The sequence below is a fragment of the Carettochelys insculpta genome, chromosome 16 (assembly GCF_033958435.1).
Source record: "Carettochelys insculpta isolate YL-2023 chromosome 16, ASM3395843v1, whole genome shotgun sequence".
In the NCBI taxonomy this organism is placed as follows: domain Eukaryota; kingdom Metazoa; phylum Chordata; order Testudines; family Carettochelyidae; genus Carettochelys; species Carettochelys insculpta.
The window spans coordinates 23,702,627-23,716,991 of record NC_134152.1 but is presented as its reverse complement, the minus strand read 5'-3'; the positions used below and the strand labels follow the sequence as shown (position 1 = coordinate 23,716,991).

Here is a 14,365-nt window from a genome sequence, read left to right as displayed (position 1 = left end):
AGGATGGAAGTGGATGCACCCGGTGAGCACCAGAAGTGACATAGGACTTGGTTCATTGTGGGGCATGGTTCTGATTTACACTATGGACCCTTTCACACTATAAATTAGTTACACCCACTATTGGTTACACTGTCAGCATTGTGCATAAGGCTTTAGTGTAAATGAGGACTAGGTGCTAGTGAGTGTTGAGCTTCCTACTACGGCCAGTTCCAAACTGGTGACAAAAGGAGTGATGCCACGGCACCACCTCTGGCATGAGTGCAGTGAGAAGATGAAGTTGATGGCTTTTAGAACTGCTGTTAGAGCATCCCTTTACACTATTGTAGTCAGTTTCGGATTAACACTTCTCCAGTCTCACCTGACACTGATGTTGAAGCTCCTTTTTCATTTCCTGGTGTTAATGTCCTAGTTGACTTGTCACTTGCTAATTAATTCTAAGCCATTTAAAACTAACAGAAGACAAAAAGTAAAGGAACAGCCTGAAAAATATCCATGTTTTAATGTAATGCAAGTTCCCCTGTGCCTATGGAAGAAGTTAGCAGAAATAAATTAGGAAAATATTAGGAAGATATTCTAACCAGATATGCTTTAAGGCTCTCGTTTAGACTATACTGTGAGTGGATTCATTCCATGGTTAGAACTTCACAATATGAATTACTTTGTATTTGTCAAAGTGTACTTTTTAATTTAATTCTGAATTTTTAAACCAGAAAAACAAAACAAAACAACAACAACAACCCATGAATTTCTTCCCAAAAGCATTTTGGGACAGACAGTAAGCATTTACTGTGCAGACAGTAAAACAAATACAAATGGAAGGTTATGCACCAGGTAACTCTCCAGAAAAATAATCCAATGGAGGTTTGAAATAGCTCTATTGAGAAACAAAAACTACCATTTCTTTCATTATTTTCTGGAATTACTAAGAAAACTGGACAAGCATTTCTGAAAACAGAATTCTTTGCTCTAGGGCCAGCTCCTTAGCTAAGGTAAATTGGTGGTTGCAGTAAGATTGATTCATTATTTAAAGTATTATATGGCCGTTCTATACTTGTACACTGACTGCACATTATTGTTATAAAATATCTTCCATTGTCCTTTTGGTTTAATTCATTTTTACACCTTACACTATTAAAATGTAAACAGTTGAATTAAGAGAGATACCAGGTAATCCAAAAAACAACATATTTGGATACAGAAGAGTAATTTATTTAATTAAAATATCTCTGTATATGATGCACTCCCTGGTGATTTTAGTCTAACTGTAGTGAAGGAGAGGCAGATGAAGAGTGTCATTAATAAATAAATAAATACCAGTAACTCTAGATTTCCACCTGTATCATTATACAGTGACATCAACTTCATTCTGAAATTCAGCTCTTTTAGGCTTTTGTAACCCATCTTTCAGAGAAGATTAGCATCACAGTTGGTCTCAGTGTTGAATTTCAAACATTGCAGAACCCCATCTTTAGCGGTTGCAGTCTGTCTATGCTAGCTATTGCCCTACTTTTATTCTATATCCTTCACTGCACTGCACAACTCATTTCCATTACTTTACTGCTTATGAGTATTTAGTTTGGGGTGAATGGTTGTAAATATTATGTTTGAAGTGGCAGAGCTTATGAGACAATCCTTTGAAGGTTTTGTCCGTCCATAGACAGTTGAACATGGATATTGGGGAAAAAAAAAAAAGTTATGTGCTGGCTTCCCTTAGAAATTTAAACCACCACTGTAATGGCTTTGCTAATTGCAAAATTAAAATAGATTTAGCTGTTTTTTTCACACTAGCTTCAAGTACATAATTCAGTGTAAAGGTAGGGAGGGGAGAATGTGTGATTTGGTAGCAAACAGAACACAGGAAGTCTTCCAGGTCTTGTGAGGTCTTGCACAATAGCCTTGATCTCCATGTTGTTTTCAAGGTATTTATATTTGCTTGTCCTTGCAAATTAGCGTCACCCAGCATAACAAATGCTTAAGAATAAGAGAGTTCTGCAAGCAGCATAGAAAGAATCCAAGTGGAAACAAAAGAAGCCCACAATGAAGTCCAGGAGTCAAAGCCTGGCCCAACAGAAGTCAATGGTGACACCCAAAGAGATTTTAAAAATACAGTGTAAGTTCTAATAAGAAAACACTTGGGTGCTGAGATAGATCCAAGCAAATATTCAGAAGCAACCCACTAGTATGTAAAGAAAGAAGTTCAGTAAGGACATCATAATGTGGGAATTCACATGATCTTGAGAAGACAGAAGAAGACATAAAATGGACAATACAGAAGAGGATGCAAAACCCCCACCTGAAAAGGAAAGCAACAGTTTATGGAGAAAACCTGCAGAAAATACATAGTACATCAATCCCACTTCCTCTGTCTAACAAATTTTAAATGAAAAAATAACATGAGGATGAAATACTGAGCCAAAAGGATGGATGGAGGACCATGAAAAGCCATGGGACCAGATCTTCAGATGGTGCAAATTATCATAGCTCCATTAAAATAATTTGTGATACACTGATTTGCACTACCTGAGGAGCTGGCCCATGTTTCAAAGTGAGACCCACAATTATTGTAAATAGCTTTCCAGAGAAAAGAGCCTGGTGATGCCATTCAGTATTTGTTATAGTTCATATGAGATGCTGTTAATGGAAATGAATCCTGATGTCTGTATTCAGTTTCACTCATTTCTTATTGAGGCAATATGCTCACTAATTTCAACAGTAATTTTTGCTGTGTATGGACTGAACAAAGCTATCAGGATTTAGCCTATAGTGTCATTGTTCATATTCTAGCCACAGTGTATAGAATTGACCCTGTCTGTGCAAAGAATGTAAATAATTCCTATCCAGCAACATTTGAGTAGATACTACAGACCAAATCCGCAACTGGTGGAAACAGGACTTAAGTCAGTTTACATCAACTGCCCATATTCAAACCAATACATCTTATTTTGTTACTGTGTGCAACATTAATGAGGCATCTAAAGCAAGTGTTTAATTATTAGTGATTTAAGACTTCTTACAAAATGTGTGGCAATAAAGAAAGGAAATAATTATTAAATTACTTTCCATAGTGCTTTATATTTCTTAACTTCAAATTCTAGGTAACAAAAATTATGAACAATTATTCTGTCCTGATACTCTTCTCACTAATATAATGTAGATCACTAGTAAATCCACAGACAACCATGAGTTTATACAATTATGGGAGGAGAATCAAGCCTAGACTCATTATATGTCACCTGTATACAACACATAAAGCATGACTTTTGCCTCCTGTGAGACATATTCCCTGCTTAGTATGTTACATAATTTCTGCCAATACTAACAAGAGAAATATATGTACTTCGAGAGGATAATGTATGCATAAATTACTGTACTAAAACCAGACAAATCCATAAATACTAACAATTCAAGTGCTTGTACTGTGGTTTTCATGGTGCAACCCTTACTCACATGAATAACCCTTAACCACATGAGCAGAATCTTGCTTGAGTGGTAACCCTGCAGTTGCAGTTTTCTTACATTTGAGAGATTTCTGTACAATTTTAAAGTTCTTGAAAGTTAATATGCTAAAATCATTGCTGTATGCCTGTAATTTTAATTTCACTCTAAGGAAATTACTTGTGTTATTTTTCATATTGTTCTGTAGACATACTAAAATCCAATCTGTCATTTGTAAAATACATCTGTTATCTATCTAAAAATATATATATTTTAAAATATATGTAATAAATACATGTATTTAAAATAACTCAAACATGGATTCTTTAGATAGGCCATCCTGTCTTGCAAAGAAGAAATGGATAACAAAACTAACGTGTTCGCTTTTACCCTAGTTTACCTGGCTCTTTCTGTGAGTGATAGTTTTGGTCTCCACGCCTCCCATTTCAGGGACTTGTGAAAATCAAGCTTGCTGTAGAAAGATCATAGGAAATAACCTCTTGCTTTCCACTGTTCTAGTGACAAGTTCTCTTTGTCTGACTGACCCATCACCTCAGATCTTTCATCTCAAGCTTCCTCTGAGCCAGCCCAAAGCCAACAGAATTAGGAAAACCTAGCTGCCTTTTCTTTTCTAAGAATCTGACTGTTGGAGTCACTTTCCAGCAGATGACTTTGAAGTCTGGATGCTATTGGGAAACCCCAAGTCTTTGGAGTTTGTGGGACTCTGTCTTCATAACAAAGTTGAAAATTGAATAAAGCACATGTGGATATATTAAAAATTGCTGCTCTTATTTGTATTCTCTTAAACTATAAATAGAAAAAAGGTATTTAGTTAGGTAGGAAATTTGAGCTTAGTCTCAAATTGAGCATTTGATCCATGACAAGGTAACCTAAGTAGTGGTTATTGTCACCTTTTGAAACCTATATAAGCCAGGCTGGTAAGCCTGAAAACACTACTGTTTTGTCTTATATCTCTTCTTCAGCTCTTTTTTCTTCACCTACTTGGGAAAATAAAAAAGGTGAGCAGTCAGAAATTAAAGACCAGATCTGTGCAAGTGTGAGCTAGTAGCAAATACAGCAGCTCACAGTGTAAGATGTTCCATTTTATCTCTGGAGCTTATGTAAAGATGGAGCCTATGTAGATAAGTACTTGTATTTGATTTCTTTTTCAGGCTTGTTGGTGGCAAAGGAAAAAGCCTTCTTTCCTTTCCTTTTTCTTCTACATTCCCTTTTTTTGCTAAATACCACACATTCCAATAAACTAGTGGTTAGGTTGCTTTACCTGTTACATAGAGCGTTTTCATCTGTCTGCCCGGTCTAAATACTGACTAGGTAACAGACAAAAATGTGTCACCAACTTAAAATTACATTCATGCATGCAAATTGATTAAAATAAGGATATACAAATTTTAAGTAACAGTAGCATCAGTGTTTTCTAATTAGCTTATCTTCCCTTCAAATACTCCTTTTACACTACTTACTTTTAAAATAGTCTATTATAAAACTCTAAACAGACAAGCTGACAGTGGAGCACCTATTTATTTGTGTACATGTTTAAATTTCATTTCAACATGGCTGCAATACCTTTTGTATTTTGCACCAGGTTTAAAATGAGCATCACAGACTTCCTCAACCCTTCTGATATTGCCGCTGCCCTGAAGGACTGCCAAGGTAAGAAAATATATAGGTAAATACAGATCTGTTATTCAGTGAAATATGTAACAAATTCAATTCAGTCTTCAAGTAATATTGAAAATATATTTGCAGAGAGTTCACCTTCGGAAAGAGATTTTTTTGTTTTCTGATTTAGTGCCTGAGTTAAATTTGTTACTGTTCGTGACTAAGACAGTTGGTAGGCTAAGTTTATAAGTTACCCATATATGATTTCTTTAATGTTTCTGCATATTCATTTATTATGTTGTAAGATTAATTAAATTGTCAGGGCACTGACAGTTTCTTGTAAACAGGAGGGGAAAAAAAGGCTGCCCATACATCTATCACAATACAATTAAAATATCAAAGTAACATGATCAGACTATTTGTGATTTGATGCTAAAACCTGGAATGCTAACTGAAGTGACCTGGATCATCCTGGCTTTTGTTGTTTATTTCCAGCCCCAGATTCCTTCAGCCACAAAAAATTCTTTCAGATCAGCGGCATGTCCAAAAAGAGCAGCAGCCAGATTAAAGATATCTTCCAGCTCTTAGACAATGACCAAAGTGGTTTTATTGAGGAAGATGAACTCAAGTAAGAGCTTTCTTTGTTTCTCTGAGTAGTAAGAGACTTTCACAATGATCAGGATTATTTTGTGTCCCTAATCATCCCCTCCGCTGAAGCTGAGGGCAGGTCATTCTCAAAGTATGGTACATCCTTATACTGATTTTGAAATATGTCCTCTGGGACTCTATAGAGAGAAAAGAATAAGGTCTAAAAACTAGCAATAAAGGAGAGAGTACGTAGAGAAAAATGTCACTCCCCCGGGCTGTGCTTTGGGTTAACGTCCAAACAAACATGTCAGGACTGCATTTCCCAAGCAGAAATGTATGAAATGAAGCTTTAACTTCCAAAACAACGCAGGCTCTGCTTTGGGGACTTGGCAGCAAGAGGTGGATAATCTGCTTATAGAAATGGATTGGTTTGATGATGCACCTGGCTTAAAAAAGAATTGTCATCAGTGAAAATTACACCCAAAATCTTTTCCTCTAGGTATTTCCTCCAGCGGTTTGAGTGTGGAGCCCGAGTGTTAACTGCTTCAGAAACCAAGGCTTTTTTGGCAGCTGCAGATCATGATGGGGATGGCAAAATTGGGGCTGAAGGTATGAAGTTATTTATATATTGAATAATTTGTAAAGGAGAATGTGCTATTGTGGGCCCTCATTCTTCTCTCACTTAACAGTGTGACTCCACTAACTTCTGTGGTGTTACTCTTTATTTACGATCTGTGTGAGTGGATAATCAGGGCAAGATGTTGGAGATTTATTTTTGAAATCCTTTGTGCAGGAGCCATTTGAAAAGCAGACTACATATCCTATGGGGTCTAATCATTACTGCTCACTCAAAACTGCTGTTTACTTCAATGAGAATATTATGTTCAGAATCATGAGATAATTCTCTTCCCTCATAAGGCGGGGTGAGCTAGGAGTAACATAGGTGCAGTTAGGCTAGTGCAAAACTTATGAGAGGAGACAGCCCATGCAGGATCACCACAGTATCACATACAAATGGGCTCAGTTACACTAGTAATGCACCAGCCATAACTCTGTCAGTGAAGTTACTCCAGATTTGCCTCAGCTGTGGTAGCCTGTATCTCCAAAAACAACAAGGAGTCCTGTGGCACCTTAAATACTAGCAGATTTATTGGGGCATAAGAATGGCCAAACTGGATCAGACCAAAGGCTCATCTAGCCCAGTATCCTGTCTTCCAACAGAGGCCAATGACAGATGTCCCAGGAGTGAACAGAGAAGGTAGTCATCAAAGTGATCCCTCTGCTGTCATTCATTTCCAGCCTCTGACAAACAGAGGCTAGGGGCACCATTCTTTACCCATCCTGACTAATAGCCATTGGTGGACCTACTTACTCTCCATGAATTTATCTGTGTTGTTTTTTTTTAACCCTGTTAAAGTCCTGGTCTTCACAACATCTGGCAAGGAGTTCCACAGGCCACTGCATGATGAAACCTTTTGTTAGTTTTAAACCTGCTGCCCATTAATTTCATTTGGTGACCGCTAGTTACAAAACCATAAGCTTTCATGGGTAAAAACAACTTGTCAGATCTGCAGCAGTTTAACGGAGAGTAGTATTTAGGACCCCTCTGTTTTGCACAGAACCAAGGCAGGGTGAGTGTAATGGGAGAGCAGAGATGATCAAGTAGCATCATCTCCTTTCCCCAGATCCCACAAAGGGTCCTGTATGCGTGGGGTTTGGATCCTGTGGATTTGAGGTGAAATGTCAGGGTGATGATGGGCTGGGGTCAGATTTCACGATATGATCACGCTAGGTAGTAGCATCTTCCCCTAACTCCAGGAGAGTCCAGTGTGATTTAATGCCCAATGCAGCAGTAAATTCCACATCTCCAAATTCTGTGTCTTTTGTTCCCTTTTGGGGCTGGTGGTGCACAAAGGCAGACAGGCAGCCAATGGCCACTTGGCTCAATGAGAAGATAGGCTGCCATGGAGAAGAGGCCCTAAAGAGAAACATGAAAGGAATAGCCCTATGTGCAGATTCCCAAACTTGCTGCATGATGAGAGGGCTAGAGGGGATAAAATAAGTACCATAGAAAATGTGAATGGGTAAACTGATGGGATTTCATGAGTAATTTATCTGCTCCCACAGGAATGGGATTGAGGGAATATTCTGTCCCCCAGAATCTATGGGTCTGCAAAGTTCTAAAAAGCTATTATGTTTCTATGGAGGTCCAGAAAAGTATATCACAACCAGACAAAACAGTAGCAGGATTTTTGCCGAAGGACATCATTACCATGCTCTAAATGAAGTAAACGAACTAAAAATAGAGGATGGTTGAACTTATTTTCCTTCATTTAGAACTCAAAATGTCCTCAGACATTAACTCAAATGAACATATTATTGGGTTCACTTCATTTAGGACAGATTATGAAAAAGACAGACAGAGAGAACTGGGAGGATCAAATAGCAATATTAATATAGTATAAATACCACAGAGGGCATTCATTTGTGCCAGTCTAGCTCTTGATGGCTTTCATACATAACACAGCTATTCCTTGAGCTAGGAAAATGTGTTTTTCTCTTAAAAAATTAAATCAATCCTAGGAAGAAGGTGTGGGTTTAAATTACATGTAAATAGGGTTGTAAAATTAGTGTAGTCCAAAAGGCCTACAAAATAGTGAAGTTCGTGAGGTTCCATAAGAAGCAAATAGAGGATAAAATGTAATTATTGTTTTCATGGATGTATTGACCTGACAGAAATAATTTAGGTAATAAACCCCATTATAGCTGAGTATGGTGCCAAAATTACAGGACTCATGATCTGTGTTACCATTTTTAATTTCCATGTGCAGGATAAATTTTATTATTTGCACCAAGGCACAAGTGGATGTGCACCACCAGTAGGAACACATACTGTCCTCTCTGGGTGCTGTGCTAATTAGACAGGCGGTACTTCAGTCTCTCATGTGTGACTGCCCAAGCGCTCAGCTTACAGAGAACTAAGTGCATGATGATGCATGTCTGTTAGTCTGAAATGGAGGAGAAACCTACTTTATAACAATCACAAGGCTTGTTCTAACTCTTACATACTACTTCTATTTTTTCCTTCCCTTCCAGCCTCTTTTCACTTGATTGTTTTATGCTCTTTCCAGTTGCAAAGTACTTAATAAAGATGTAGTGTTCAGATTATTTCCAATATATTGTTTTTAGTAATGCTGCTGTTATAGTTCTATTGTTTCTTTGTAGAATTCCAGGAAATGGTGCACTCCTGAAAGACTGCAGACAACAGAGAAAGAAACAGAAAGGGGTGGATGAATCTGAAGATGACATTCTAAAACTCTAATCAGGGATTTACCCCCTTGTTTATTTATTAATCTTGATAGTATCTGTTATTTGTTTGCTGCAGTACTGAAGGTACCAGTTAATAACCATTTTTGTTGTGGACCATTTTACCATGTTCTAGGAACACATTTCAGCAGATACTGCCCTTAAAATTATCCAATAAAAATAATTTTTTCATCACATGTTGCTGCTTGTGTTTGATCTTTCTAAACAGCACGCTGGTACATGTGTCAATTCCTAAACTAAAACTGTTAATCTGCAGAAAGATCCTGATTCCCACTTCCCGACCAACCTTCCACAATAGCCCTTCTGTTGAAGTCAATGGAAGTTCTCTCATTGGGTCAAGCCCAAAATTCCCAGCAAAATGGTTGACCTGTTGAAGACTCAGGGTAAATCTACACTTGCCAAGGGATCGACCTGGTCAGGGTTGATCTTCTGGGGTTCCATTTCACATGCCTAGTGGAGATGTGTGAAATCAAACCACTGGGGCTCAACAGTCGATCCCATCATTGCAAGGACTAAGGGAGCTTGACAGGAGAGTCTCTCCCATCAACCTCCCTTAGTCAGGAGGCCAGATAAGTGAATCCCAGCTACACGATTGATTGTAACTGGTATTGCATATCTAGGATCAAATTTCAGGTCTAGTGTAGACCTGTCCCAAGGACTCAGTCCTCCATCTTCTTCTCAGTAGAAGAGGGGCGGGGAAAAAAATCTTGGACTGAATTCCAATTCAGAAACATTCATAGACTTTTGCCTAAGAAAGAGCTTCAGGATTGGGCTGTTGTAATACCATGCAGAACCTTGATAAACACAATTATCCAAATAGGAGATAACAGTTTTCTGCTTAATTTTGTATTAGTAATTTGAGCTCAGGACTATGTTTTCCTGAAGAAGGGCCAAAATCACAAGAAAACTTACACATAATTGAGGTTGCAAAGATAATGCTATTTCACAGGGTTTTCAAAATCACAAGGAAGGGAAATGATCCTCCTAACCATGGATTTGTAAAAAAAATCCCACAAGATAAAGCACTGATGTACACTACAAATTTACATAAAAATCCACCTCTCTGAGAGATGCAGTTATACTTACCAAACTCCTGGTACAGACAGTGCTATATCAAGGGGAGGGTTTCTCCTGTTGATGTAGCTACTACCTCTTGGGAGGTGGAGTACCTATGCCAACAGGAGAAGCTCTCCTGTCAGAATAGACAATACAGTAAATGTAAATTAAATGCAGACAAGCCCATATTGTACTCCCTAGTGCCTTGTAATCTAAGGCCATACTGCTCTAGTGCCTCCCCTTTGGTGCCAGCCTTTAACCTTCTCTGTAGAGGAATGCTAAATGCATGGAGAAATCTATGGGGAATTACTGCTGACAGGGCACAGGACTCCTGTGTACAAGTCACATGACACTTCCAGTCTGTGCCTGCAGTGTCTGAAAAATATCCTCCCCCAAGGCTATATTATGCACTGCTGAAAAATACTTTTATGAACAAATAATCATCCATTCATTAGGAAAACAGGCCAGATGCATTAGAGTGTATGAACTCATCTGTCTGGATGTGACACCTTTTTTTCTAAGCTTGTGAAGCTTCGTCTTGTCTACTCCAAATGCTCAGGCTATCCCTGGTCTGATCATTAAAGCCTCAGTGCAGACTGACCTCAGTAACTTAAAATGGGGTCCATAAGTGGGGCTGATGAAATAATTTGGCTTAAAAGAACATATGTTTATATTTTAGACCCAAGTACTGTATTTGCAAATCTATTCCCTACTTTACTCCCCTGACCTGAGTTCAGGATTCCATGTTTCTTGCTCCCCATATTTCCAGTGTTTGCAATTGTTGATTACATCAATGTTAAATACAGTGCAGGAAAGGGCTAACTAAAGTATTTGTGAGGTGACAAGTTGTTGCCAAGGCAGGAATACAAGAATCTGTGAAAGTTCCTAGGAGAGGAGCTACATCTTATAGCTGCAAAGTTACAGAAACTATATTCAGTTGGATCATGTGCACACAATTTACAAGCATTTCTTCTACCTGCTATTACTGGGACGTTATTTTGTGCCACACACACACACTATCTACCCTCAAAGCAGTATGTTACCAACCATTCTGGGGACCGACTGGCTCAGCAGCAGTACGATGGAAAGGGACCTAGGGGTTATGGTGGATGAAAGGCTGGATATGAGTAAACAGTGTGCCCTTGTAGCCAAGAAAGCTAACAGCATACTGGGGTGCATTAGGAGGAGCATTTTGAGCAAATCTAGAGAAGTAGTTATTCCTCTTTATTGGGCACTGGTGAGGCCACATCTGGAATATTGTGTCCAGTTTTGGGCCCCCCAGTATAAAAAGGATGTGGATTTGCTGGAGCAGGTTCAGCGAAGGGCAACAAAAATGATTAAGGGTCTGGAGCACAAGACCTATGAGGATAGGCTGAGGGATTTCAGCTTGTTTAGTTCACAGAAGAGAAGACTTAGAGGTGATTTAATAGCAGCCTTCAACTTCCTGAAGGGGAGCTCTAAAAAGGAGAGTGAGAAACTTTTCTCAGTGGTGTCAGATGGCAGAACAAGGAGTACTGGTCTGAAGTTGAAGAGGGAGAGGTGTAGGTTAGATATTAGGAAAAACTACTTCACCAGGCGGGTGGTGAAGCATTGGAATGCGTTGCCTAGAGAGGTGGTGGATTCTCCATCCCTTGAGATTTTTAAGTCCCAGCTAGACAAGGTCCTGGCTGGGGTGACTTAGTAGGGGTTGATCCTGCTTGAAGCAGGGGGCTGGACCAGATGACCTCCTGAGGTCCCTTCCAGCTCTATGATTCTGTGATTAAGAAATATACCTGGGGGGCGGGGGAAGTCCCAAAATGGTTTCAAATGCATTTCCCACTGAAACACAAACTTTTACATAAATTGCACTTTTTCTTGTACTGCAAGGTTCTTTTTTTGTTTTTTGTTTTTTGTTTTTTTTTTCCTGGAGCAGCTTCCTGTGTGTGGGCCCTCTGTAGAAAGCCAGCCAGCTGAGCACCAGATCAGACCACAGCACCCATTTCCAATCCCACCGCACATAATACATCACTAAACATGACTTCTATGGAAGCATGGTCAATGAGACAGTCATTATGTCTGAAAACAGTCTGGAAAGAGTATTTTGCATCTTGGCCATTTTCCGGTGCATTGCAATGTGTGTGATGACTGTTCACTTGAAACAGGAAGGGTTATGATTTTGTTTTTCAAGAGTGTCAGATGTACCACTTCTACCAAACTCATATATCACAGTTTAGGAACCCTTGCTCTGGATGAGACACATGGCTGTACATGCTTTAAGATATGCAAACTATTCAGTGTCCTGTTCAGAGACTTCCTGATTCAGGTGGGAATCAGAACTTTCTGTGCCTCCAGGTTAGCAGAAGCTATCAGCATGGTTCACACTAACTGACAAGCCAAGGAGCAGAAGAATTAGTGAAGGACTATAACCCCTTGATGATTGCTATTAAGAGAAAGCACTGAAATGTGCCTTCCCCTTGTACCAATTCAACAGGACTGTGAAATGTCCAGAGTGTATAATCTTGTTTGGGATTACCAGATGAAGACATACTTTTTAATCTGAGCATACGCTTCTTAGTAATCTTAATTGGCTATGGCTCACAAGACATTAGGACTTAAAATAAGGAAGAATGCAATACTATATCTCAGCATTCCGTGAGTATGTCCAATTTCCAGCATTTGTGACATCAGCATTCAAAGAAACCTTTGTATAGCATTTCTTGGAAAAAAATCTCTATAGTACAGTGGTTCCACTAAAAAGTATTTTCCATTTTGCAGCACATTACCTGGTCTAGTGGAAGTCTGAATTTTAAGTAAAGGGAAACTGATAGAATTTTTGAAATGATAGAAAATCGGATCTATCAGTTATACATCTCCTCTCCAAATCATCCTATTCATTGCTGTAACTTCATAGAAAAGTATGATCTTGGGTCTAAAACATAGGACTAGGAGTCAGGGGTTCAGACCCCAGCAGTACCATAGACCTGCTGTGTAATTTTTGAAAAGTCACTGAGACTGGGTCTACACTTGCCCCCAACTTCGAAGGGGGCACATTAATCAGGGTGATGGGAGATTACTAACGAAGTGCTGCGGTGAATACGTAGCACTTCATTAGGCTAATTCTCCCCCACAGCAACTCTGAAGTGTCAGCATGTGTGTAGCCACGGGCACTTTCAAGTGCCTGTGCTACTTCAAAGTGCCTTTACTCCTCAAAATTTGGGGGAGTAAAGGCACTTTGAAGTTTGACACTTTCAAGTTGTCATGGGGGAGAATTAGCCTAATGAAGTGCTGTGTGGTCACCGCAGCACTTTGTTAGTAATCTCCCATTGCCCTGATTAACATGCTCCCTTCAAAGTTGGGGGCAAGCGTAGACAAGCCCTCAATCATTCTGAGCCTCTGTCTCCTATCTGTCAAACGGAAACAGTATTACTTAATTCACACATTTTGAGGGTGAATTAATGTCTATAAAGTAACAATTATTTTATCCGTATGTATTACAAAATTACTACATTTTAATAATACTTTTACATAGGCTCTTGATTAAGCAATGTATCTAAGCACATGCTACACCCCGTTTGGGATCATACTGTGCATTCTCTCATTGCATATTGGTGGTATTCTATTTATATGTGAAAAAAATGAATGCACTATACCAAAGGAGAAGCACTTTGTCTTAATATTAGTAGACAGTCTGACATATTCTAACTATATCGAAGAGAATCAAAACATTTAATTAATTACTAGCAACAATTTATAAGATTACTAGATTTTCTTCTGATCATGTAATCATCAATTTCAGTTGTCTTCAGACACACGGTGACTGACTATTTTCACTTCTCCTAAATATGATGGTCGGTTTCAAGTGGAGTGCCCCAAGGATTGGTTCTAGGGCCACTATTGTTCAACATCTTTATTAATTATCCCAACGTGAGGATGGATTGCACCCTCAGAAAATTTGCAGATGACACTAAGCAAGGGGGGTAGGTAGATATATTGGAGGGTAGGGGTAGGGTCCAGAGTGACTGAGACAAACTGGAGGATTGGGCTAAAAGAAATCTGATGAGGTTCAACAAGGAGAAGTGCAGAGTCCTGACTTGGGGTGGAAGAATCCTAAGCATTGTTACAGGCTGGGGACTGACTGGCTAAGAAGCAGTGCAGCAGAAAAGGACCTGGGGATTACAGTGAATGAGAAGCTGGATATAAGTCAACAGTGTGCCCTTGTAGCCAAGAAGGCTAATGGCATATTGGGGTTCATTCGGAGGAGCATCTCCAGCAGATCTAGAGAAGTTATTACTTCCCTCTACTGGGCACTGGTGAGGCCACACCTGGTGTATTGTGTCCAGTTCTGAGCCCCCACACAGTA

At 39.1% G+C, this 14,365-nt stretch overlaps 1 protein-coding gene and 1 long non-coding RNA gene across 3 annotated transcripts in view; one reads left to right on the top strand and one right to left on the bottom strand.

The window, feature by feature from the left end:
* Nucleotides 1-14,365, bottom strand: part of LOC142021930 (uncharacterized) — a 28,559-nt gene that overhangs the window by 11,366 nt on the left and 2,828 nt on the right. The window lies entirely within an intron of this gene.
* Nucleotides 4,414-8,894, top strand: LOC142021928 (parvalbumin, thymic CPV3). Its single transcript, XM_075011273.1, has 5 exons — nt 4,414-4,454; nt 5,039-5,106; nt 5,551-5,683; nt 6,143-6,252; nt 8,869-8,894. The coding sequence occupies exons 2-5, from the start codon at nt 5,046-5,048 to the stop codon at nt 8,892-8,894; spliced, it is 330 nt and encodes a 109-aa protein (XP_074867374.1). The 5' UTR covers nt 4,414-4,454; nt 5,039-5,045.